Here is a 23,958-nt window from a genome sequence, read left to right on the forward strand (position 1 = left end):
TCAGTCAAAATTTTCAAGACTCCATCAATATAAACTTGGCCCGGAGAAAGAGATGGGAGTACTTTACTTTTTCCCGTAAAAGATCAAATCATTACATATCGTCCGTGTAAAACCAGAATAGATGAACAGACAACCGAATAAAGAGTTGCTGAAAGCACGGAAGTACCGGAAATCAAAGATGGTGATTAAAACGGCTAATAAAGAGTAAAGTACAGCAGCGAGTCGTTTGCTTGATATACAGACAGACAGGTCTTTTGAAGGGGGCAGTAAAACCCCGGTGAGGTCTCGTCATTTTGGAGAATGGGTCTTCATCCTTCAAGGAAGGAGACAAAGTAGAGAGTTCTAACGAGTGTGATGGCTTTGAATTTACAACATAAATGGACAAGCCGAGTTGAAAGGAGAAGGAGAGAAAGGATCGATCGCATGTAGATGCTACTCAGATAGATGTAGTCATGAATAGCTGGAGATTATTCACGAAGCAAGACGAGGAGCTTGCTGCGTCGGCTTTGTAGAAGCGAGAATACTACATCATGCTGAATTCGTATAGATCAAGCAGCATGTATCTGATATTGAACATGAACTGAAACTTGATCACAATTTTTTAACCGCCCCCTACCTTTCCTTCATGCAACAGACCAGATAATATGTACAGACAAACATTGCTCGTATCCTATTACCATAAAGCAAGCACTTCCACATTGGAGTAAGTATTCGCCTGTTTTCGTCACATGCTGTGGAGATGGCAGTGACAACTACCTAGTAGGTATCGCAAGATAGCTACGGTTTCGCACGTTCTCCTTCATCTCATGATTGAAAAATAGTGCAATGAAAGCAGTGTTTTAAAATAGGCATAATTGATGAATATTCAATGAACCAACTCCTTTCGTCCGGGTATCACAGCCGTTTAACTCCATAGAACCAACCACAGAACAATACATTTTCCACTGGGGTTTACAGTTCCCCATTTCTTAACATCTCTAATCTGCTGGTGACAGAGTCCACAGATGGAGCGGCTTTCGGAAGCACAAGCATATCACTAAGAGGTGCACTACCCCTTCCGAACAGTATTGAGCCACTAGAAAGTGAATTGACGAATTCCCGGCCCCTCACCACATCTGTCGAATGACATGATTGCCCATCGACTACATCGACATGGTCCTTCAGGTATGTTATGTTTTCGCTGGAATCACAGTCGGAGCCGCGGTATAGACTGATCCAATCAAAATCTCCCCAGGTAACTTCAAGATCTGTGACTGAGTCGCTCCAATTCCAGCAATTTGCTATGCCAGTGTTACTGGATATCTCGGACTTGGCGGGGAAGTTGTCATCGGATATCACACTTTGGGATGTTAGTCGGTTAGGTGATGAGAGGGGGGATATCTATGTTTTACCAGCCAAGGTTGACACCGCTGACGCCAATATATGCGACGACATTTTCGATCTTCTCGACATTTTCAACAAATATTCTCATCTGATCCGCAGCGGGTATAACAATGGCTTCAATGGCGGTCATAAAGAGACAAAGAAATGAAACGACCGTGGGAGTGTGCATTATGGCAGGTGATAGTGGTAGAATGGGAGTTGACGGAATGGGCTCGTTGCCGCGATACAGTCGATGGCTAACTTATCAGGTGGAGAGTCAAAGTTGAAGTTGGGAGTAGAACGAGGAGGTATGAGAATTGAAGAAATGTCTGAGTCTTACTTGGCTATGTATATAAGGGACAAAATACTTGTAATTTGTTGTTGAACTCTCATGTATAGACGAGGCTTAGAGTTTTATATACCATGACATTCATCTGTCTAAGGAACCGTATTTACGCAAAAAACGAAGGAATTTATAATGTAGTCTAATCCACAATGAAGGCTATGCCCAGTCTTGCCCAGACATTCCTCACGTCAAATCGCTGTGAACTGACTTCCTATCCAAATCCTACAGAAATGGGGTGGGCTAGAAATGCCGTGAAAAGCGTAGGGAGTTCTCGGTACTCGACACCTAAAGTACATTCACGATAATCCAACTTGATCGATGCATAAAGAGCCGATAGAGCGCTACTCCTGCAAGCTTCTGTAGCAAAAGGAACGGCATAAACAGGCCAATACAGGTGGGGTGTGGAATACTCTACACGAGCGTTTGTACTTCGTACAAGTTAAATTAACCTGTGGGTATTCGGTGGGGCCGGCGCTTGCAAGACTTCACACGCAATACGACAAAGCAATTTCACACGATAATGTATGATCGGTACCGTGCTATTGAAGTGCTGAAAATGAAAATAGTGAGCAACATAGAACTCGGCTGCAAGGGTATCTTTAGACGTTTCCAAAAATACCGCAATACGAACAGTAGCATGGAGCGATCAATTAGACCACCATACTGGTACACTCCGCACTCCCGGTGAACCCACACACCGAGCGAAGTACGAGTTAAATCCAACATCAAAACATAGGGATTCACCTGCTAACTTATAAATCATAGACATCCTCGAGACATCTTGATTACTTATTAGAGCTGTTTGGCCGTACAATCGTCGGAGCATCGGAAGCTACACAACCTGAGGCACCGAAAGTCCCGAAAGATCAGCAATTCTACTGGTGAATTTGTATTTCTATGTGTCATCGCGTCTCCTTTCGAAACTTAACAACCAGCAACAGCAAGCACCAACACACTCTTCTCGCACAAATTCGGCATCTTGAATCATCATGTGCAATGGCGACGCGGAGTGTTCACGCTTCCTATAGGTTCCCTCGTGCGTTGTTCCGACTGACATAATATCGTGGATATATTGTTAATATTTGTCAATCCTCTTCCTGGCTTCTACCCCGGATTCCGGTTCTCCAATGCTCCTTTGATCCTACCTTATTCAATGCGTTTCGTTCACTTGTGAATAGTCTTGTGCATTGATTCCGTCTGTGTAACTTCTATTCACCGGAGATGTTGAGATTTGGAAGATTTCCCTTATGTCATAGTTGGGAGTGAATTGTTGCTTTGTTTGATTTTTTTAGTATGACTCTTGCGTTTGATTTATGCTTAATTCCCTTCTTACTATATACATGGTTTGTATTCCTTTGTATGTAAAACATATATTCAAATCCCTGAGGTCTCTTCAGAGTTTCTTTTCTGTTTAGCCGCCAAAGTTCTTGGCCCAAAGTTAGGACCAATGTCCAACTTAGATTTCGATATAGATTATTATCTGAATCGTATTATTCCTTCCCCTAGACTTTACATACTCCCGACGCCAATCTCCTGGTTCCTTGGGTATCGAAGTAAGCCGAGGTCTCGAACTGGTAGTCTAGTTGTTTGGTTTTGGGCTTTCATTGGCGCTTTCTGCGGCATTGCGATTGTCGAAAATATATATCGACTTCCATATTTCAAAGAACGTGGCACCCCATTGGTCATCGCAAGTCTTGTATACTGCCAGAAGCTACCATGGAGTTTTGTTATATCTAACGGTCATGATAGGGCGCTGCCGCAATTTTAGAATATAATACAATTGATTCTCCTCTCGCCCAGCCACGAAATGCAATACTGGGTCAACTACTCGCCTCCATCATCGGCGTCGGCATAACAAAACTGTTCGAACATAGTGCAGAATTTGAGAATCTACGATGGTTGGCTGGTGCTCTTTCAGTCGGTGTAGCTTCTGCTGTGATGGGCTTGACCAACACGATTCATCCACCGGCTGGAGCCACTGCTTTGTTAGCTGCTACGTCACCTGAGATCACGCAGATAGGATGGTATCTAATACCTTTGGTTCTGTTAGGGAGCGTGCTTCTGGTTGCTATCGCTTGTGTCGTGAATAACATACAGAGGACTTTCCCCATATACTGGTGGACGCCGCATTTGCTGAGCAGTCGGTCTGAAGAAGACATCGAGAAGATTTCAGAAAGTGCTAGTGGAGTGGAGCAGCCAGCCGAAATTCAACACATTTCCGAAGAAGGAACAATCAAGATTGACAAGCATCACATTATTATACCTAGCTGGTTACCATTGGAGTACGAAGAGAGAGCGATGTTGGAAGCGATGCAGACCAGGCTACAGCAGGGGTTACAAAGCTCAAGGACATCAGGAAGTGATCGGACCTTAGTTAGATGAGGCTGTGGGTATAAAAACTGTGTAATTTTGGACATATAAGTTATGTGATAAAATGTGAAGTTTGAATTGGTTTGAACCAAGCCCTTGAAATACTAGAGATAGCTATCTTCTTTTCCATATGTATAGATTTATATTATAAGCCACTTGATGCCATCTGCATATTTCGACATTTTGCTCATGTGGCCAAGTCTTCTCCCACCATTTGCCTCAGGAATTTCCGATATGCAACAAAAATTTGTACCATCCCCACATGATAGACCGCATGTATGCTGCAGCCCTCAGCCCTCAGGCTTCAAGGCATCTCGACTTGCAGCTCCACCCGGATCTCCGAAGTCTTCATCAAACCGATCAAATCGTTATCATTGAATGGCTGGGATATACGCCACTAGCGCCTTACTCGCTCCCTCCATGCAATATTGCACAAGCTCAACCTTCTTTCCATCGGGCAACAATGCAGAGATTTGTCTAAGGTCGCTGGTTCGTGGAAGATACAATGCTGTATCCATTGCCTTACATGCCTCGTGAATATACTGCACAGAATATGGTTGCATAGTACTCAGATCGAAAATATTTTCAGAGGTATAGCCAGGACCTCCCCACGGTGGGGATGCGAAAATGACAGTTTCTGAAGGATTAATAGAAGAGGCGTGGGTCTTGAGGTACTCGAAACAGTCTCCATTAACCCAAGTTATGTTTGTAGCACCATAGACGTAGGCATTGTTTTCAGCGCAGGCGATAACCGAGGGATCCTTCTCAATGGCTATGACATGGGCCCAACGGTTGGAGAGAGCGAATGCGATGGAGTTGCCGCCAGCGCCAGCGAACAGATCAATTATAGTTGTCTTTGTGGGCGATGTAGAAGAGGCATAGTCCTGAGCGATTTGACTGCGTACAGTCAGTGATGTATACGAACAGGTGCGCGTGTAATAAGGGAGACGCACGTAGCTACTGGTTCAGGGGTAACGCCGAACCAAGCATCGTCTGTCATATAGATACCATTGTCGTAGAGTGAGAACACGCTATAACGCTGCTGCCAGTATCTAAAATGTCAGTTGAATGAAAATTACATCATGACATGCAAACCTACTTATGTAGATCCCAGGGCACTTCTTTCAAGGAGGTGTAATGTGTACAATTCTCGTCTAATTCAAATTGGGCGGGGATGTCGTCATCTTGGTTCTCTTCATATTCGTTCGCGGCTGCATGTCCAAACGACTTGCTGCTATTGACGACCATTGTTAAAGATTCCTAAGCTGGAATTGGACCTTGATTCAATTCTCCTTATGGACTTTGTTGAAGAAGCTATTGTTAGAACAGGAATCCGTGGGCCGAGTGTGTAAGCTTAGAGTCGTACTCACTAAAGTTCTCGCGCTGTTCAACAGCTCTTTCAAAATTGCAAGATTCGCTCGCTTCCTACTACTCTGACACCGAATGGCTTGCAGTATAGCCGGAAAATGAAGCACTATTCTTTGGTCAGACAAAGGCGAGTAGGTCCGATTTTGGGATGCAGGAGTGAAAGTTACAATGCTAGTCTGACGAGGACGAAATTTAGAAATTGGTGATCTGACAGTATCTACTTGTTGATTTGAACCTCGTGACTTCAAGAGGCTGACTGATTGAATTCTGTGTCGGGAGACCTGTTTGATTTCTTGGAAAGCACTACCAGACCCGAGAATTCTCAAACTAGAGCTCGTGCCAGTCGCGCTTCTTAATGAAGGTGATATTGGTTTCCCTCTGGCACCAATTTCAAAATGAACTGCGCTGCTTAAGACAACACCAGGTCCTTGTCTGATAATCACTTGGAGACGTCTTCCAGAATTTGAGTGACAAAATGATGTCTCAGGATGAGGTAATGAAAGAGGTGCTGGTGGAGGTAGTATACCTTCTAAAGATCGACGATTCTTCTCTTTCTGTTGTCGTGTCTGTACGTATGGGGAACGAGTACTTTAGGACAATTCAAGATCTGGTCGATGGCATCCAGCAGCAGAAACGAATAGATCTTGTATTTCTTTTTCCAAAAATGAAATTCTTTTATCACCCATATAAGAACTTTTCTTTTTCACGTGTGGATCCTTCAGATTCAACCTTGCTGAACCAAACGAAGAGAAGAAGATGGTAGAGAACAATAAGTACTCGAGTAACACAGGTACTATCTAGATATGGTCAGTGACTTTAGGGCACATGATTTAATGTTTCAAACATAATGAACACATACATTGAGTGGAATACTACACCATCCATTTCCTCTTGGAAACTTCAAAAGGATGAAGTGAATGATTGAAATTTGTGGTGGTAGCCTTCCACACCACATGCAATTTGCAAACAAGGTGAAAGAAGCTTGGGCCATACTGTAGCTGCAAGGCTGATGGTGAAAGCAAGGGTTGCACCTTGAGAACAACACGTCTCCAATGTGTTGACTGAGTCTCTCCAGAGCTTCAATAAATAACACTTTCAAGGACTTTCCATTTCAATATGTTCAACGCTTTGAATCGCTTTATTTCCCGATTAGATTCGGACTCTCCCGCTCACCAGAACCGGGACAACCATGCCGCATTTGGATTCCAAGTTCTTAGGAACAAGACCCCAGAACTGGCTGTTGAACCTTGGTTTGATTTTATTGTCGGAATTAATGGACGAATGATCGTGCGTTCTCTTATCTAATACCATTGGCATAGCTGATTAGATTTAGGACGATTCTGATGCAAATCTGTTTGCTCAAGAAGTACGCAATTGTGCGGGAAGTTCAGTAACTCTTGGTCTCTGGAGCGCAAAGGCATAAACCCCCTCGCGATTCGTTCACATTCGACAAACTAACAAATTTAGGGCCAACGTACTCGAACTATCCACATTCCCGTTTCTTCTAATACTCCATCCTTAGGCCTGACCCTTCAATGGACATCTCTCTCCACCGTTTCAAATATATGGCATATCTTAGACGTACCTGCAAACTCTCCTGCCGACCTCGCGGGCCTCCTTCCTTACAGCGATTATATTCTCGGCACACCTGAGGGGGTTTTACACGGAGAGAGTGGATTGGGCGAATTAGTCGAGGATCACATCGGGCGACCATTACGACTTTACATCTACAATAATGAATACAACGTTACAAGGGAAATCACTATCCACCCGAGTAGAGACTGGGGTGGAGATGGAGCTCTGGGTTGTACTTTGGGATATGGAGCGTTACATAGATTGCCAGCTCCGCTGAGCGAGCCTGTTGCTGGACCAGGAGAAACATTATTTGAAGGAGAGAGCGCGAGGTTTTCGAATGAGGAACCTCGGGAGAAGATGGGGAGCGAAGGCAATGCAGGTCAAGTTTTTGTGCCAGCTGCGGTGGCACAAGAGCCAGGTGAATTTCTGGTACCAGCGCAACTTGCGGCCCCAGTAACCACGACACCAGCAAGGAAGAAAGAGAAGAAACACGGGCACAATCCGAATAACTTCATGGATGACTATTTCATGGAGGGAGAGAAAAAGAGTAGAGAGTTAGATCATGCGCCGAGCACGAAAAGTGGTGGTGTGCCTCCACCTCCTAAAGCAGGAGGCCCTCCAAGGAGCGGGACACCCAAAGCCGCAAGCCCGACGCCCAGTCCAATATCCACAGAGACGAAAGATCCATATGATAGTGGTGTTGATTAACTGTCCGAGATAGCACTAAATGTATAGCCAATAATTCCACATTTTATGTGTATATGTGACTTGAAAAACAAAAACAAAAACACCCTTATAATTCATAATAATGGGAATATATTCCTCCCCAGCTTTTGGTAATCCTACAGTCCCTGCAAAATCTGTCTTCCCACGCTGCATCAACGCTCTCTTGAAATTCACACATCTAATTGATGAAGTTAACGCAAAAGAAATGTAGAATCAAACTTCCAAAAACGTAATCTGCAAAAAGCCCTGTTTATATTGTTAGCAGTACCCCCGATTCATCAATAAATGAGAAATATATACCTCTCTGGAGAGACGGAGTTAAATTCTGCCTTGTTCTCCTCGTTCGTCTGTATGCGTAATGAAGCCGTGAGAACGAATTGTCCTACAGTTGCCGAGAATCCAGAAAGAAATGCATTGAATGGCTATCGCGATTGTGTTAGCACATGTCCTTCCACTATCCACACGCACATCGTTTCCCATTGATCCCCATATGTTCCTTCCATACGACCCATATCCAAAGTACAATATGGTACTTACGTAGTTGCCAGCCAAGATACAGTAGACAAATTGTAGTACCCCCACTACAACCAAAAATGACATGAACACGTCGATCAACTTCGTTCTCTGTGGTGTTTTATTGAGGTAGTTTTGCCAGATGCCGATGGCTACTTGTTGAGGCGATTGATTTTGCGAAGAGGATTTGGAGGGTATCTTAATGGGTGTAGAGGACGGGATAGTAGTTGTGGTAGTTGTGGTTTGTGTGGTGGGTGGTGCGATGGCCGCAGCAGCCGCAGCGTTCTTCTTCGGCGCCATTGTTCAGAATCAAAAGATCGTGTGCGTGGGAAGGAAAGATCGTGAAATTCGTGGTGTAATTGGAAAAGTGTGAAGGTTGTGGTTGTGAATTGTGAATTTTGGCTTAGAGCTCGAAGGCCACGAAGCTTGATGCGATTACTATGGGGATGGTGCTAGCGTTTGCAGGGGTCTCTGCATGGGGGCAGAGCCGAGGGGTAGCTTCCGTCATTCAATCGCTTTAGCTTTGTAATACTAAATAAGATATCACAGAATTACCGAATAGTATCGAATCATAGGAAACGTCTCATCAATCAATCTCAATCTCAATCTAATTCAAGAACAAATCGCAAATATGGTGGGTTCATGAATCTACTCCTTGAACATATACAGTTTATTGACGGTGCCTAGGGAATCGAATTGCCAGCATATATTCTTGGTGCACTCACTGCGGGCGGTGGAACGATGGGTTATGTCAGGACTGGAAGTATTCCATCTGTCGCCGCAGGTCTCACTGTTGGATCCTTGTACCTATTGGGTGGTTATCGTATCCAAAGCCGCCTGTCTTATGGCGTTGAGTATGTCTTTTTGCTCCATCGTGTATATCTAACCATTTACCTTTGTTCCAAAGCTTATATTGTTTTTTTAGACTCGCTCTTCTCGCATCTGTTGTTCTTGCAGGCTCTTCCATTCCAAGAGCAATTCGCAGTCAAAAACCTTTGCCAGCGGGTTTAAGTCTACTCGCCTTGTACGGACTATTCACCTTCGGAAATGCATTCAGAGCGCGAAAGTGAAAAATGGTATACCAGGCCAGGCGTGTTCCAAAATTGATCAAATTGGGTGTGATGTTCTACTTCAATAATTAAAATATTTCCAAAGCCTTTCACTGTAGATGTTTATAATGGTTGAGTTGAGTTGAGTTCTTGATATGGTCTCATCCGCGAAGTACAGACACTTAATATAGCACCTACTCCATATCCGACACACCTCCCTCTTATCAAGTCGATCCATTTGTATCATCGTGGCAAACGTCTTGTCCCGAAATGTAATGCCGATATGATTCAAGATTGAATGACATCCAACGCCCCCTCTATCGTAAACCAACGCCCTTCCCCCATGACCCAATCCCTGAGACGTATCTGTGAAATCAGACTTATACCCTTATGAAGCCTCATCTATCTCTGCCCATTTCGCTTTGATTTTCTCGTTCTTGACTTTTGCGGCTTCTCGGTTCGCCGCTGTTCGTGCCAGTCGTTGCGCCCTTAGACACTTGTTTACTGCTGTCTTTTTATCGTTGCACATTCCCATACATTTCCACAGGAATCCTCTGGCATGGCATTCATCCAAAGCTGCCATGACTTCTTCGCAAGCTACTGAATATTAGAGATTGTCGAAATGGTCTGATGAGCTTTTCCAAATGCATATGTAGAGTTCGCAAGGGAGTAAGAGGTTGAATATAGTACCTGCAGAATTATCTTTGGTCCATAAATGGGGATGCATCTTGAAACTTCTTCTTGATTGTGGAATCCCAGATCGATGTTTGTTTTGGGTAACAAATTATGACATTTGAGATCGTTCAAAAGTATTCGGGACAATTCTAAGCGGTGAAAGTGGCAGTATTAATTTTAGTGGATGCCCCGCGCTCATCTTTCTAATACGATAGATATAATACTGTACTCCAATATTCATTTACTCTTCGACTCAAACTCCTAACCATCTTTGAGATTGAAAGGAACGATAACTTTCTAGTTATTCCAAAGTCTTATTTTTAAAATATGGCGCAACAAATTACGGCGCGCAAGCAGCAAGGTACGTACCTCATTACACATCGGAACTATCAACTGACACTTTATCAGAGCTCCAAAACCAGTACACAAATTACAAAAATGGTCTGCAGCAAATAGCCTCGAAGATTGGTGATGTAGAGACAGAAGCAGAGGAGCACAAGTGAGTCCCAGGCTTATTTTACCCCCGTCTCGTAGAGATCAATCATCTTCCGGTTATCACATACAAGACATGCTTGGAGATTCAAATTCTCACCGCTTGAAAGCCTTATGCTCACCGTCCTTATTCAAACAGACTTGTTCTCGAAACACTTGAACCTCTTCCTGGTGACCGAAAGTGTTTTCGAATGATAAATGGCGTGTTAGTTGAGCGGACGGTAAAGGATGTGGTGCCGGCTTTAAAGACAAATTCGGAAGGTCTACGGAAAGTCTTGGAGGATTTGGTCAAGCAATACAATAGCAAACAGTTGGAAATGGAGAAGTGGAAGGTATGGAAGAGTCGATTCCTCGGCTCGATGGAAATTATTTGCTGACGAGTGTTGTTACACAGAAGAAGAACAATATCCAGGTCGTGCAGCAGTGAAAGCGTCAGCATTTGTCACATATATTGGAGTATGGGCGTTGCATCAACAACAAAGATGGGTAAAAATCTACTTTGGCTCATAAGGCAGTCAATGAGGCAAGGGCTTGCCAGGCTATTCTTTTGCATAACGGGGAAGCAAATATGACATACGCGGGGAAGCATTCATGCCCAAGATCTCGACTTGTCAAAATGATTCTCCTTACTGAGTTACCCCGAAGGTTGTGATATTCTTATGTGCATCACGAGAGTTTGTACAACGTTATAGTAACATTGGATTGCTCGTAAATCGGTGGATGAATCAAAACGTCTAGACCAAAAATATCCAGATTACTGGTAGTTCTGATGCGCTGTATAACAACCAGTACTCCTGCCAGTTCGAGCCTGAGTCCTATATTATCACGGCGGCTCGCGTCTCAAGGCCCAACGAGAACGCCTCGAATTGATGTCTTTGATGCCCAATCATAAAGGGCTGTCAGGAATGAGAGGACCCGAGACGTTCATATTTTTGGCTAAGTTCGCATGAGAAGCGCGGTGTGTTGTTCAATCACCGTCAGGCTGACCAGAACCCTGCATCTGCAGAAATGATATCGGTTGTGGGGGTTTGAAGCAGGATGATTATGGTTCATCTCGTATTTTGTTAATGGATGACGAACATAATGCTTTTGCACAGAGACGGATATGATGTCCATTTGCAGAATCGATACAACGGTGACAACGAGCTTCGTGATATACTCATCTCCGGGTAACCTTCCCTGCTCATCCACATCATAGTGATCGAATATCCCCTACAAAAAGCTGATACTGTGTTGCGAATGTGGAGCAATCCTATGTGGCCTTCTCCTGCTGCGTACACGTGCAATCGTACCTGCTCAACAACGTCTATGAAACAACTCCGTGACAAAGCAAAAGTAACAGAACAAGGCTTCCACAAGGACCTCCGTAGATAACATCATAGATGCTTTCTCCATCATCGTCTTCTTAACCATGGATTTAAACCCACGCCTCGGACGTGACATCACGTAATACCAAGCTGTGGGAGCAAAAGTGTCAAAGTATTGGTGATATCAATGCACAGATGCAGTGCATTTCATAGGATGCTATTCCAAAAGGAGGGATGGTCGACAAGCAAACAATGCTTCATCGGTCGACTGAGGACGGGATGTGATGGGATGTGCAGTTGATAGGCTGCATATATCTTGAAAAGTATTGGTCACTTGAGTGAATAGCAATTACTTATTGCATATGAATAATAGTAGCTATTGGAGGGTGAAGGGCACAATCACTCGATCCCGAATCAGTGCACTTATTTCCAATTCTGTTTGAATGAGTGATGCCCAATGACAATTTTTCTTGAAGCTTCATTTATTCATTGGACAGTAGAGAATGATGGCAGAGAAGTTGAATTCCTCCATTCACATATCTTACCGTTTTCCGAGAAAATCCCCAAGCCGATCCCAAGCCTTGCGTCTTGTACCTGACGTCTGGAAGCTCGATCAACTTTTGCGTCGACCATTCAGAGTTCGAGGTAAGATTAACTTACATCAGGATGTTTTTTTGGGGCGTTCACGATAAACAATTTTGGGGCGTTGTACATTGAAATTACATCACAATCACGCTCAGCCAGAAAGAACCTACCTAACCTAGATACGATACTGAAATCAGTATAAATTTATTGTCTTGCTGAGAAGCACACATACCTACTCAGAGCATCACTTGTTATTACCTACCTCCAGCTAGGTAGGTATCTATCGAATGTATACTAGGTACCTAAAGCTTCACAGCTCAATGGTGTTACAGATCCAATCTAAACAGCACCCCTTACCTCCTTTATAGCTACCTAGCACATAACACTAGATACAAGTACACTCACTTGTTATACTTGATACACTTACACTCACGCTTGCACCTACAGCCTGAGTACCCAAGTAAGATACTACCACCTACATATCGTGTTTTCGTATGTATCTATGGAATATTCTCCCCAAGATCCATCCATAAAGAGAGTTCAATGGGTCACTGCCGAACTTTCATTCTATGGATCGACGGTAAGGGAAGTTCTGCTGTAGAGAAAGTAGGTCCTAGTTAGGTAAACTAGGTAGTATTGCGTGATTCAAACTTCAGAACTCGAGAAGGTGTAATGGCTACGGTTTCTATCCATCTACCTAGGGGTTGTACACAGGGTGGAAAAATTGACAATTTATTGGATCTTGCTTGATTCTACCTTTGAATCATAGGAATTGGAAGGAATTGGGCTGAATTGGATTGAATTGAATTGAATTGAATTGCATCTTACCAGCTGAGCTGTATCTCAAGCTTTGTACCGTCCGTCCTTTCCCTTTGCTCTGTCAGAAGTCCATCCCTAGATACCGTGGACCTTCCAGATACTACTCGGTATGCCTTATCCGCCACACTTTGCCTTTTCTTTTTTCGGTCGTTGTGCTGTGATTCAATGTGCGTACGGGCCATGAAAGGACCCTAAAAAAGAAAGAGCCTCGGAGCTAGCTATTCTACAATCATAGCTCCTTCCATTTGGAACCTTATAAGGATAAGGATAAGGTCAAAGGTCAAAGGTCACAACCACAACCACAACCTATCTTGTATCTAACCTCCAGCTTACAATTTGCTACATCCACCAGATCGTACTTTTTGGTTCAAACATCCAACCAAAAAAAGCTACATCCATACCATCCCGTACCAACAACCCATTACTACCACCTCTTTCATACATACTAGGTAGGTACCTCAATTACAAAACACTCAACATCCATTCAAAATAATCCTTCTCTATCACTCTCTCATTCCTTCCTTCATCCATTAAACCCCACGTTTCTATCTCTCCCTCCCACGCGCATCATTTATTTATTGTCTTGCAGATTCCATAAACAGAGAGACACAAGGCGCTTTCGTGCAGGAAGTCTTTGAATATCTCCGACCTCGAACGAAAGTGGGTAAGCTTCTTTACAATTTCATACCCAAAAGATTCTCTACCCACCCTTCTATCCCCGAATTTTTTGTAAACCCTCTGACGCGATTTATGGCAGTAGGATACCTGCAGCTCAGCCCAGAAAGTGATACCCTTTCAAAGGACCCTAGTTTCATACGGAGGCGTACCCCCCCCCATTCACTTGCGTTTTTCCGCCAACATCCAACTAGGTAGAGTAAGCACATTGGGAAAAGAAGGCTGTCTGCTCGAGGGTCAACGCAAGTCAACACGCAGATACGCATAACTGCGAGATCGCAAGGCTTTACGACGTGTCCTACACATCATACGGCCGACGTGGCAACCAAGGAATTTTGAGGAAGCGGCTATCCGACACCTGCACCTACCCAAATACATCATGTCCAATTCCCCTCCAAAGGAAACGGACGTTGAACAAGGAGTCTCGCCAGATGACACGGATGCACAAATGAATGAACATACGGATCCACACGCTCCTGGAGGCTACGAGTTTGAAGTCAAAGAACAAGATAGATGGCTCCCTATAGCAAATGGTTAGTTGATGATTTCTTTTTTCAGTCATTCACCATCTTGAATTGAATCTTGTGTGATTACCCATATCGAAGTTTATGGTGAATGGTATCGCTTCGTTGATCACACTAATTACACGCGCATGTCCTCGCCTTTGGACCAGTTAAGAGCTTGGAGTACAAACGTTTCAATCTAGCGGTGTCACTGTGATCATACATCCTATCATGTCTCACACTTCATCTTCTCAATCACCGGAGACGCGAGGCGCCTCAAGGGAAGAAAAATATGATCTTGGTCATTCAGAAGCTAACATTCGTAACTTTGCGCCAGTTGCACGTATCATGAAGACGGCTCTACCAGAAAATGCAAAGATTGCAAAAGAGGCCAAAGAGTGCATGCAAGAATGTGTCAGCGAATTCATCTCTTTCATCACAAGCGAAGGTATGTCTCGGTCCGAAATTCGAGATGAATTTTTGTACTGTTCTAATTGTCCTATCACAGCTTCTGAGAAATGTCATCAAGAGAAGCGCAAGACTGTCAATGGAGAAGACATTCTGTTCGCCATGACCTCCTTGGGATTCGAAAATTATGCCGAAGCACTCAAAATTTACCTATCAAAATATCGAGAAGTGAGTCAAGTCACTTGAAAAAATATCCTTGAGCATTTACCTATGATTCATGCTTACTGGGTCAATCATGTACAAGACTAACGGAAATTTTTAGCAACAATCGACTCGAGGAGATAACCAAAATCGACCAGGTAGCTCTGGTTTCGGACCACCTTCTGGAGCCACTACTGCAAATGCCACCTCGGCAACGTTCCCTGTCGGAGCAGAGGGTGCTAATAATGTTCTTGCTGGTCAACAGGTAGAAGCAGAACACGATAGCGGTGCTTATGTTTATGGTGGTGGTCACAATGGTGCTACTGGTGGAGAAGGTTATTAGGTGTTTTGTTTTGGATTCAAATTGACTATATCGGGTGATCGATGAATTTTACGGGCGAAAGATCTACATTGCAAGAATGTATCAACTATATGCAAAGGTGTTGGGAAGGGAGGAATTGGGCGGGTGCTAATGGGCCACTTTCGAGATATCCAAATTGCTTGTACAAAGGATGGGGTCAAAAGTAAGGGGTGTTTTTTTGATGCTTTATTAGATTTCTTGGCTCGTGAGAGCAAGAAGCCGATAACCTCAGGGGGTTCGGTCTCATGAAAGCTCAGAGATGGACGAATGGCATTGGCAGTAAGGACAGCATCAGATGTAGGTTCAACAGCCCCACATCATATTGCTAGAATAATACCACACATCCTATGGCTTGTATATCAAGGGAAAATGAACATAATGATACCATCAACATGTGCATATGTCCCTTTTGTAGCACCTGTTAGTTTTCAACTTTGATCCATGGAGTGTTCTTGCAGTGAACTAAAGATTTGAATATCCTGTATTGATTCACTATTACAGTAACAAGCATTGATAAGACTAATTTGAACCTTTGATGTCCACAGTAAATATACATACTATACTCGTACTAAGTACACTAAGTAGTTTGTGGGGAGGGAGGGGCAAAGCTGGGTCCATCATGTGACTATGTAGATCTAAAATATTTTTTTGGCTTACCTCGGAAAAGCACACGAGCAAAAACTACCATCACCAATTGTAGCCTTGCTTCTAACACAACATAGTTCTTCTTAACACAACAATTATTTTTCTAATACTATTAATGGTCTCAACACACTCTAATTGTCCACTGCAAGTTCTTGCAATATGGTATCTCTTACCTCAAAACCCTCAAAACCCTCAATACCTATCACCACTGGTAGCAAACCACTTTTAAAAACTACCATGTCAGGCACGATAAGAAAAGCTCAAGATGCAGATCTGGATGACGATTTAGAAGTGCCAAATCCGAAACGAGCGAGAGTATCTTTCAATCCCAAGGTCGAAGAAAAGGTTCTAGAGGAGTATGTCGCAAAGGGTAGGAGTTTAGAAAGTATCAGAGTGGAGGTCAAGCGGGCAATAGAGGCACATGGCAAAGGCGACAGCGAAAAGTACGATAGCATTAAAGAAGTATTTGCGCAGACTGAAGGTGACGAGAGAGAGGATACTGGTTCAAACGATGAGGCGAAAACATATCTGCTAGCGCTTACTGGCTATGCATCACTATTGAATAAGGATTGCAACGGGCTAGTTAAGGCCATATTGAAGTGCGACTGGATGGGCAGAGAAGAGGGATTCGTCAAGGCGTATGCTCAGTTTCTGGGAAACTTGGTTAGCGCACAGGGAGCGTATGTCGGGCTGGTGCTAGGAACGCTCGTTGATAACTTTACTGGAGGCATGTTACCCCCCTCATTCTCCCAAGCTCTGCTAACCTGGATACAGTACGAGTATCGAGTGGGCGTCTTCCTGGCTGCCCAGATGTTAGTCGCGATATACTTTCTTCGAGAGTTCATTTTGCACTGAGATACCTTCTTAGATTGGTCCCCTCCGCCAGCGCTACACTCTCGCCCATCCTTTCAACCAAGTTTCCCTTCGCCGATGAATCAAAGAGAGTACATGTCACATATATTAACAATCTCGTTCGTCTCCTGGAGTATGCTCCCGAATTGAAGTCGGATGTTTTCGCTCTCATCACAGACAGACTGGTCAAAATTGATGTACAAATGCAGGTCGACTTGGACGACGTGGACGATGAGGTCGCAGGTGCTATTGTTCAAGGTCTCGCTATGAATCCTTCTGACCAGGAAGAAGAAGATGATGATGACGCAGATGATTCCGACGATAGCGACGCCGAATCAATTAATAGCGATGATGAAAGTGGAGACCAAGCAAAACGTGCCAAAGAAATTCAAGAAAGTGTCGAGAAAATGGATGCAATACTGGACCGCTTATTTGCTATCTACGACCCTTATTTCACAGACCCAAATAGCATAGAGGCCGCAAATATGTTCGAGACTTTACTAGGACATTTCGCCAATATCATTCTACCTACATATAGATCTAGACACACACAATTCCTCCTCTTCCACTTTGCACAAAAGTCTGAACATCTTATCGATCAATTTGCCGGAACCTGCGTGCAACTAGCTTTCCAACCTGGCAGACCCGCTGTCCTTCGACAATCTTCCGCGGCCTATCTCGCTAGCTTTGTGGCGCGAGGCGCACACGTTGAGCCTCAAGTGGTTCGGACCGTTTTCGAGCTCATCGGGAGCAATCTGGATCACATTCGCACGGAAAATGAACTTACTTGTCGGGGGCCCGATCTAAAGAAATATGGCACTTTTTATGCTATGACACAAGCACTACTTTATATCTTTTGCTTCCGCTGGCGAGATCTTATAGATTCCTCCGAGGTATTTGATGACGATGACCCTACAGCATTCATTGGGCAAGATCTCGTCTGGACAACAGGCATCAAAGAGACACTCTCTCGTGCTATTTACTCCAAACTCAACCCTCTTAAAATCTGTTCCCCGCCCATTGTTTCCGAATTCGCCAAAATCGCACATCATCTACGATTTATGTACGTATATCCTTTGCTAGAGACCAACAAACGTATTCGTTTAAGTCAGTTCTCGAGTGCAATTGGAAATGGTGCATTGCGGGACTCGGGTAATGGTGCAAGCAATGACAGCTGGCACCAATTGGATGCTTACTTTCCTTTTGATCCATATCAATTACCTGTGTCAAAGAAGTGGATTGAGGATGACTATGTACAATGGCAAGGCATTCCAGGACTAAACAAAGATGAGAGTGATGATGATAGTAGTGGAGATGAGGAGGAGGATGAGGAGGATGAGAATGCGCCTGAAGACGATGATACGGCGACTGACGAAGAAGCGGAAGATTAAGGTTTCATTTTGGAGTTTGATACAATGCCATTTTTGAAACAGGGAGTTTTGACTACGTATATGCTATTCGGAGTTTCATCATAAGGAGATTATCGGGTACACACATGACTCTTTCAGCGAAGGTTTCGGGCGGGGAATACAGACAAGTGGGCGTTTTATGATTGGGTTGAGAAAAGTCTGGCGTCGGTATTGTTGGCGTTCATTCTTTTTTGGGGGAGGGAAATTCCTACATAAACGGATTGTTACACGGGATTCAAAAAGGTTGGGAGACCCGGCGATTTTGCGTGGGAATTAGTCAATGGTGCACAAGTTATGATTGTAGACTTGCTTGCTATTCAATTCGTCTCAGTCATCGCGATCTTGCACATAGAGTTAGGTATTGCTAGCCGCTCATGAACTAGCAGATACCTACATTAGGTTGGGCTATTAAGTTTCCCTGTGAGAAATGGAACGTCCGGATAGAGCATATATAGATAAAAGAACGTTTACAACATGTCCGTTTCATTTTGATGACCGCCGTGATTAGACTTCCTTGACTAACTATCCGTATTCTTGCACTACCTAAATCCTCGTTGGGTGTTTATCGCCTTTGATGCCTGGCACTAGAACTGCGAGGAAGATATGCTGACCTACGAGAAACATACTACAAAGCATGTAGGCACCTAGGTAAGTAATAATAGACCGGGTGTGCATAAGTTCCACAATATCCATGCGAACAACCTAATATTCAATCACAAGACATACAAGACTCCAGTACATGGCTCAACCAAACACGCCATCACTAATATCCTACAATCCTCCCCTCACTCTAAATCGGCACACTTCCCGCAACACTAGCCCAAAATTTACACCTTGCCTCCAAGCTGTATCTCCCCACATCAATCCCCACATTTGCGAACCCATCACTCGCAATTACATATTCCCTTCCGGTAGTGACTTCTGGCACGCCCGGCTCCGATGCATTTGTCAGCTTGTGTTTGTTGGGGTTTCCGGTTGCCATGAAGGAGGCGAATGCTCCGGCGTAGCCTTGATAGATGAGCGGTTGCGATTTTTGGACCGCGTTGACTTGGTTCCACTGGTTGAAGTAGTTAGAGAGGGTTGAGAATATTACGAGGGGGGAGGAGAAGGAAAATGGGGAGGGAAAAAGATGGAAGGAGGTGGATTTACATAGATGGTATCGCTTCCATGTCTCGCGGGACGGATCGTATATTCTCCCATCCATCCGCGTCCACTCGCCGCCTTGCTCGTCCACAGAGCCGGACATGCCAATACCGAGTCTCGATATATAAGTCCTGCTCGCTCGTACGTGGTGTTGTAGGCGGGAAAGGTCTCTGCAGTGCCGGAAAGAGGGTATAGGGCGCGCACGGCATCGAGCTGGGATTTGGAAAATGAGGGGAGGTAGCCGGCGAGCCAGACGTTGAAGGAGGCGATGGTGGAGTTGAAGGGTGGTGTACCGGTGTCCGTGGCGTTTTGAAGACCGGAGGGAACGAAGTTTTCGCCTGGTTGGGAGATGTTAGTGGTTCGGTTTTGCAGTTGAGAGGGGTGATTTTTGTTGCATGTGTAATGAAACTCTAAAGGAATATTTCTTCTCAAAAAACTCTTCAACATCCCAAAAACTACCGGGAGAATCATAGAATTTCAGACGGAGTAAGTTATCTCTCGACGCACAAGGAGCAAATTTACGGTATCAAACCAGCCCAGTATTCAACATAATACTCGACTTTCACCATTCTGACCGAAAAAGAAACACATTTTACCTTCATGCGCATTATACATGCCCCATCCCCCTGTAATAGCGATTTCCCCTTTGCCGCCTCTGCCACCCTTCGCATTGACCGTCGCTTCACTCAAAGTTTTCTTCAGGAACTTCCCATCAATAACTGGCGCCCACGTATAACTACTAGTATTCCAAGTATGACTCGCCGCAACAACTAGCGCGGCTTCGGCCAGAACCTCCCATTCTAGAGATTTCAAACACTGTAGAGTGCCATTGATAGCGCCAGTGCAGTTTGTCAGGTCCGTCATGGTATCGTAAATGGATTGAGCTTGGGGAGCATCGTAGGTGTATGATTTGGGCCAGAAAGGAGAGGAAGCGAGAGCACGATTAAAGAGGGGTGGAGTGGTTTCCCCGGAAGTGGCGAGGACTTGTGCGCTGTATGAGATTGTCGTTAGTCAATACATACATTGAGCATATAAGAGGGATTGCTCTAGAGGTAGTAAAAAGGAGTAACAAACACCACACTGCCCGCTCCTGCGCTTTGCCCCCAAATGCCCACATTATCTTTGTCTCCGCCAAACTGATCGATATACTTATTTACCCACTCAAGAACGGCTCTCTGATCCAGCAATCCAGGATTTAGATCTGAATTTTCATCTTCGGCAATCTCTTTTCCTGGGAGAAATCCAAATGTATTGACACGATAGTTGGGGTATACGAAGAGTATATCATTCTGAGCAGAGACATTGAGAACGGGATAGGCCGAAGGGGGAACTGCCAGCGAACCACCGCCTTGAATGAATCCGCCCCCGAAGAAAACTACCATGACTGGTCGGAGTGGCTGATTGGACGTCCATGGGCGAGAGTAGAGGGATAAGTAAAGACAGTCCTCTGATCCAACATTCTACATTTGGTCATGTCAGACTTAAATTGACCGGATATGTAGCATGACTATGGGGATAAAGTGCTTACACCTTTTTGAGGACAAGCGGGAAATGTTTGAATGGAGTTATAGGTTCCATTTGTGATAGGAAGAGGAGGCTGTGGGCCTCTAAACCTATTGTTCCCAGTTGGGGGTGCTGCAAAGGGGATTTTCTGATAATAGGTTATGTTATATGTAGATGAGTATGCACCTTGGAATGTGCCATAATCTAGAGATGCTGTGATATTTTGTGCAATTACAAGAAAGGGAAAGACGAATAATGAAAGTAAAACGGATTGAAGTGAGGTTAAATCCATCTTGAAAGCAACCAAAACGATCATGGAAATGTAATGGATGATAACTTCAACCTTCAATTTCCTTGGCACTTACAACCTTTATATACCCAGATACTTCAAGTGTCGTTCATCCATACCTACCTACCTAGTCAATGAATGCATACAAACTTGATTCCTAATTGAAGACACTTTTTGAATGAAGAGAGATGTTAAATGGCGGGGTTATGCAGATCTGGGGGAAAAGAGCTCGGAAGAATCCGACCAGGATGCCACATACACTTTTTAAGTGAAATAAGCGACCAATAGAAAGACGTAAAATATATTGCCTAATACCTAGGTACATATCAATCATCATATCGCATCACAACTGCATCCATGGATTAAAATATCGGGCTTTGCTACACCGAAATGTGTATTTTTCCGTGCTAAATAAAGTTAATGCTGGTAAACGTGATCAAGACCAAGACCTGTCCTCAAACTCCTGTCCTCCCCAATAGCCTTTGCTTTCATAAACGCTGAGGGTATAAGGAGAAGATGCGCATCATTATGCAAGGTATCCCAAAGCTCCATTCCCAAGTATCCCAGATGAGAAAAAACCGCTAAAAAAAATGGAAACGTGAGCCCTTGCTCCATCGTGATCCTTGATCCCATAAATAAAAGGAAAAATGATGCATATCGTGATGTATATGCATGAGAATATGTTAGGTTATATGGTACCATCGTTGTGGTGCCCTTTGCGGTCTGTAGTCTTGTCAAAGTTAGTGATAAGGCATTGGACCATAATTTCGACGTCTCGGACCTTGCATTATTATGTCTTCTCTTGGCAAAGGTGGCAATGGAGGGCGATCCATGGCAGGCAAATCATCTTTGACATCCTCCTCTCTCCTCTCTGCCATTTCCTTAAGAATTAGCGTCGATAGTTCCGGATTGTCCATGAAGAAATTTGAGGTTTCCTCTGGATACTTCTTCCACAATCTAGCTTGCAAGAAACCAACTCTAGCAAAGACTTTTTTGAGCAGAGGATCCATTGAGCTTACACCATCATATAAAGTTTTACATGATTTCAAGACCGAAGGTAGTGCAGCATCTGATCCAGCAACTTCGAAATTGTTTACGATGAATGCGGATATACAGTTTTTGAAGTCCTGCATGAGATATCTCTCGGCGCAAACGTAAACATCGACGCTTATAGAATACGCAATTGACCATGTTCTCAAATCTTCTTGAGACATTCTCTCCTCTACAGGAGGCTCATCCAAAGCATTGTTTCGAGAGCCTCTTCTACGATCTCTAGGGCCAGGAGCCTGAGGATAACCATTACGACCCATGACGACCGGCATTGGCTGAGGTGGTGGTGGGAGACCATTCATCCAACGATTTCTGGGTGGAGGTATTCTTCTCGTTACGCCACAGTTCCAGCAGGTTGGACCAAAGGTTTCTACGGTACATTGAGCACAATTGCAATCCGGCCGATGACGTCCAGATTCCTTTCGTTGTCTTTGTTCCCAGGCTCGCTCTTGACGTCTGCGACGAGTTTCGCGTCTTCTCCGACTTCTGGCACTTTGAGCATTTAGTAACAAGATCTCATAGAGGTTTCGAAAATTTAGCAGGGGATTCTACCTTTCATCGCTTGCGGTTCCACTGTCTGATCCATCATCACTACCCGAAGCATTTCCATCTTCGTTCTGTTCTTTTCCTTTACCCTTTTCCGGTTCGACGACGAGGATTTCTGCGACAGGACGCAATGGAGAGTACTTTGACTCATAGAGGAACGCGATGACAAACTCGAACAGCGTGGGATTTTCCTCGGGTAAATCAAGAGCTTGATCTTGGGCTTCTTTGAACCCTCCATCCAACGCCTTTCTGAAGTATTCCGATTTGGTGAGTATATCGCGGTGAACATAAAAGGTTTGGGCATGAGGTCCGACACGGATCGGTATCATCGGTGATGAATAGCGACTAAGTAATCATTAAATCAGCATGGGTTGTTTGCGATTTCTGAGAGACTGATGTGCATTCCAAACAGAATCGCAAGAGATGATAGATGTAACATACCCATCGACACTAGACACCCAAAGATCCTTTTTAGGATCTGCCACTTCTCTGACCTTTACATCTTCGTCCACAAAATTGAGAACGACGACATCTGGAGTAGTAGTAGAAGGCGCTCGCATTGCCGCATCAAGAGAAGTCTCTCCTCGATTCGTTCGAGGATTTCCTGATTGTGCAGCCATTGTTCCCAAGGTTTGTTTTTTAGGATAGCCACAAGTGTATACTAGAAAGTGAGATGACCTTAAGTAAAAGGTGGTAAAGATAGGACTGAAAGATATCAGCCCCGCTCTTGAATATGATCAAGGCTTCCCGCTTCGTGCTACCACACCTCTTTTTTTTTCTGGTTTCGCAAATCACAGAACCACGAAAGCACGAAACCACGACGTCCCTTTGTGGCGTTGTTTCGACTACCTTGGAAGTGGATGATTAGTTGTGGTGGTGTTCCAATTCAGCTGGATGGGTAAATCAGAAAGTAGATAGGCGCATAGTATCTGAGTAAACTGTCGGTAGACTGTATGTAGAACGTGAAGTGGAAATAACGATAGATCTTCGCAAAGACGAAGAATGATTGTTAAGCTGAACAGATGGAAGTTTGACCCAAGTTGTAGATATTGATATGGAGTGAGTAGGCGTTGAAAGAATTGAAAGAAGTGAATTAATTGCCTACCTAGCTACAACGGTCGACCGTCAGTCATGTCAATAAATGGATGGAAGTGGAAGTGGATGTAGATGTGGATGTGGATGAACT

The 23,958-nt window shown here is 44.2% G+C and overlaps 12 protein-coding genes across 12 annotated transcripts; 6 read left to right on the top strand and 6 right to left on the bottom strand.

The window, feature by feature from the left end:
* Nucleotides 1-951: 951 nt before the first annotated feature.
* EAF02_000315 (uncharacterized protein) lies at nucleotides 952-1,552 on the bottom strand (the record flags this gene model as incomplete). The annotated part of the gene is made up of 2 exons (XM_038896363.1): nucleotides 952-1,339; nucleotides 1,392-1,552. 2 exons carry the CDS (start codon nucleotides 1,550-1,552, stop codon nucleotides 952-954), a joined length of 549 nt encoding a protein of 182 aa, XP_038763222.1.
* A 1,603-nt stretch (nucleotides 1,553-3,155) lies between these two features.
* Nucleotides 3,156-4,191, top strand: EAF02_000316 (uncharacterized protein; the record flags this gene model as incomplete). The annotated part of the gene is made up of 2 exons (XM_038896364.1): nucleotides 3,156-3,404; nucleotides 3,458-4,191. 2 exons carry the CDS (start codon nucleotides 3,156-3,158, stop codon nucleotides 4,088-4,090), a joined length of 882 nt encoding a protein of 293 aa, XP_038763223.1. The 3' UTR covers nucleotides 4,091-4,191.
* On the bottom strand, nucleotides 4,192-5,326 carry EAF02_000317 (uncharacterized protein; the record flags this gene model as incomplete). The annotated part of the gene is made up of 3 exons (XM_038896365.1): nucleotides 4,192-4,975; nucleotides 5,032-5,130; nucleotides 5,178-5,326. 3 exons carry the CDS (start codon nucleotides 5,324-5,326, stop codon nucleotides 4,450-4,452), a joined length of 774 nt encoding a protein of 257 aa, XP_038763224.1. The 3' UTR covers nucleotides 4,192-4,449.
* A 1,236-nt stretch (nucleotides 5,327-6,562) lies between these two features.
* Nucleotides 6,563-7,729, top strand: EAF02_000318 (uncharacterized protein; the record flags this gene model as incomplete). Its single annotated transcript, XM_038896366.1, has 3 exons — nucleotides 6,563-6,733; nucleotides 6,780-6,863; nucleotides 6,914-7,729. 3 exons carry the CDS (start codon nucleotides 6,563-6,565, stop codon nucleotides 7,727-7,729), a joined length of 1,071 nt encoding a protein of 356 aa, XP_038763225.1.
* Nucleotides 7,730-7,938: 209 nt separating this feature from the next.
* On the bottom strand, nucleotides 7,939-8,560 carry EAF02_000319 (uncharacterized protein; the record flags this gene model as incomplete). The annotated part of the gene is made up of 3 exons (XM_038896367.1): nucleotides 7,939-7,993; nucleotides 8,048-8,169; nucleotides 8,285-8,560. 3 exons carry the CDS (start codon nucleotides 8,558-8,560, stop codon nucleotides 7,939-7,941), a joined length of 453 nt encoding a protein of 150 aa, XP_038763226.1.
* A 331-nt stretch (nucleotides 8,561-8,891) lies between these two features.
* EAF02_000320 (uncharacterized protein) lies at nucleotides 8,892-9,330 on the top strand (the record flags this gene model as incomplete). The annotated part of the gene is made up of 3 exons (XM_038896368.1): nucleotides 8,892-8,894; nucleotides 8,948-9,114; nucleotides 9,186-9,330. 3 exons carry the CDS (start codon nucleotides 8,892-8,894, stop codon nucleotides 9,328-9,330), a joined length of 315 nt encoding a protein of 104 aa, XP_038763227.1.
* Nucleotides 9,331-9,426: 96 nt separating this feature from the next.
* On the bottom strand, nucleotides 9,427-10,036 carry EAF02_000321 (uncharacterized protein; the record flags this gene model as incomplete). Its single annotated transcript, XM_038896369.1, has 2 exons — nucleotides 9,427-9,906; nucleotides 10,000-10,036. The coding sequence occupies 2 exons, from the start codon at nucleotides 10,034-10,036 to the stop codon at nucleotides 9,698-9,700; spliced, it is 246 nt and encodes an 81-aa protein (XP_038763228.1). The 3' UTR covers nucleotides 9,427-9,697.
* Nucleotides 10,037-10,311: 275 nt separating this feature from the next.
* EAF02_000322 (uncharacterized protein) lies at nucleotides 10,312-10,903 on the top strand (the record flags this gene model as incomplete). Its single annotated transcript, XM_038896370.1, has 4 exons — nucleotides 10,312-10,345; nucleotides 10,393-10,483; nucleotides 10,616-10,808; nucleotides 10,871-10,903. 4 exons carry the CDS (start codon nucleotides 10,312-10,314, stop codon nucleotides 10,901-10,903), a joined length of 351 nt encoding a protein of 116 aa, XP_038763229.1.
* A 2,490-nt stretch (nucleotides 10,904-13,393) lies between these two features.
* Nucleotides 13,394-15,771, top strand: EAF02_000323 (uncharacterized protein). Its single transcript, XM_038896371.1, has 6 exons — nucleotides 13,394-13,636; nucleotides 13,777-13,847; nucleotides 13,945-14,395; nucleotides 14,703-14,813; nucleotides 14,874-15,001; nucleotides 15,096-15,771. The coding sequence occupies exons 3-6, from the start codon at nucleotides 14,242-14,244 to the stop codon at nucleotides 15,315-15,317; spliced, it is 615 nt and encodes a 204-aa protein (XP_038763230.1). The 5' UTR covers nucleotides 13,394-13,636; nucleotides 13,777-13,847; nucleotides 13,945-14,241; the 3' UTR covers nucleotides 15,318-15,771.
* A 368-nt stretch (nucleotides 15,772-16,139) lies between these two features.
* On the top strand, nucleotides 16,140-18,223 carry EAF02_000324 (uncharacterized protein; the record flags this gene model as incomplete). The annotated part of the gene is made up of 2 exons (XM_038896372.1): nucleotides 16,140-16,707; nucleotides 16,755-18,223. The coding sequence occupies 2 exons, from the start codon at nucleotides 16,140-16,142 to the stop codon at nucleotides 18,221-18,223; spliced, it is 2,037 nt and encodes a 678-aa protein (XP_038763231.1).
* Nucleotides 18,224-19,031: 808 nt separating this feature from the next.
* Nucleotides 19,032-21,179, bottom strand: EAF02_000325 (uncharacterized protein; the record flags this gene model as incomplete). The annotated part of the gene is made up of 5 exons (XM_038896373.1): nucleotides 19,032-19,298; nucleotides 19,391-19,722; nucleotides 19,981-20,375; nucleotides 20,459-20,844; nucleotides 20,913-21,179. The coding sequence occupies 5 exons, from the start codon at nucleotides 21,177-21,179 to the stop codon at nucleotides 19,032-19,034; spliced, it is 1,647 nt and encodes a 548-aa protein (XP_038763232.1).
* A 680-nt stretch (nucleotides 21,180-21,859) lies between these two features.
* On the bottom strand, nucleotides 21,860-23,392 carry EAF02_000326 (uncharacterized protein; the record flags this gene model as incomplete). The annotated part of the gene is made up of 4 exons (XM_038896374.1): nucleotides 21,860-21,906; nucleotides 21,958-22,712; nucleotides 22,779-23,117; nucleotides 23,214-23,392. The coding sequence occupies 4 exons, from the start codon at nucleotides 23,390-23,392 to the stop codon at nucleotides 21,860-21,862; spliced, it is 1,320 nt and encodes a 439-aa protein (XP_038763233.1).
* Nucleotides 23,393-23,958: the final 566 nt, after the last annotated feature.

This window comes from Botrytis sinoallii (genome assembly GCF_014898435.1).
Source record: "Botrytis sinoallii strain Bc 23 chromosome Unknown BSIN_001, whole genome shotgun sequence".
Classification (NCBI taxonomy): Eukaryota; Fungi; Ascomycota; class Leotiomycetes; order Helotiales; family Sclerotiniaceae; genus Botrytis; species Botrytis sinoallii.

Bases quoted from the DNA above. Each gene is read 5' to 3' on its own strand.
- EAF02_000323 (XM_038896371.1), top strand. From the start codon at position 14,242: ATGTCCAATTCCCCTCCAAAGGAAACGGACGTTGAACAAGGAGTCTCG. The intron at 14,396-14,702 runs GTTAGTTGATGA...ACTTTGCGCCAG, and splicing joins ATGGCTCCCTATAGCAAATG to TTGCACGTATCATGAAGACG. The intron at 14,814-14,873 runs GTATGTCTCGGT...GTCCTATCACAG, and splicing joins CTCTTTCATCACAAGCGAAG to CTTCTGAGAAATGTCATCAA.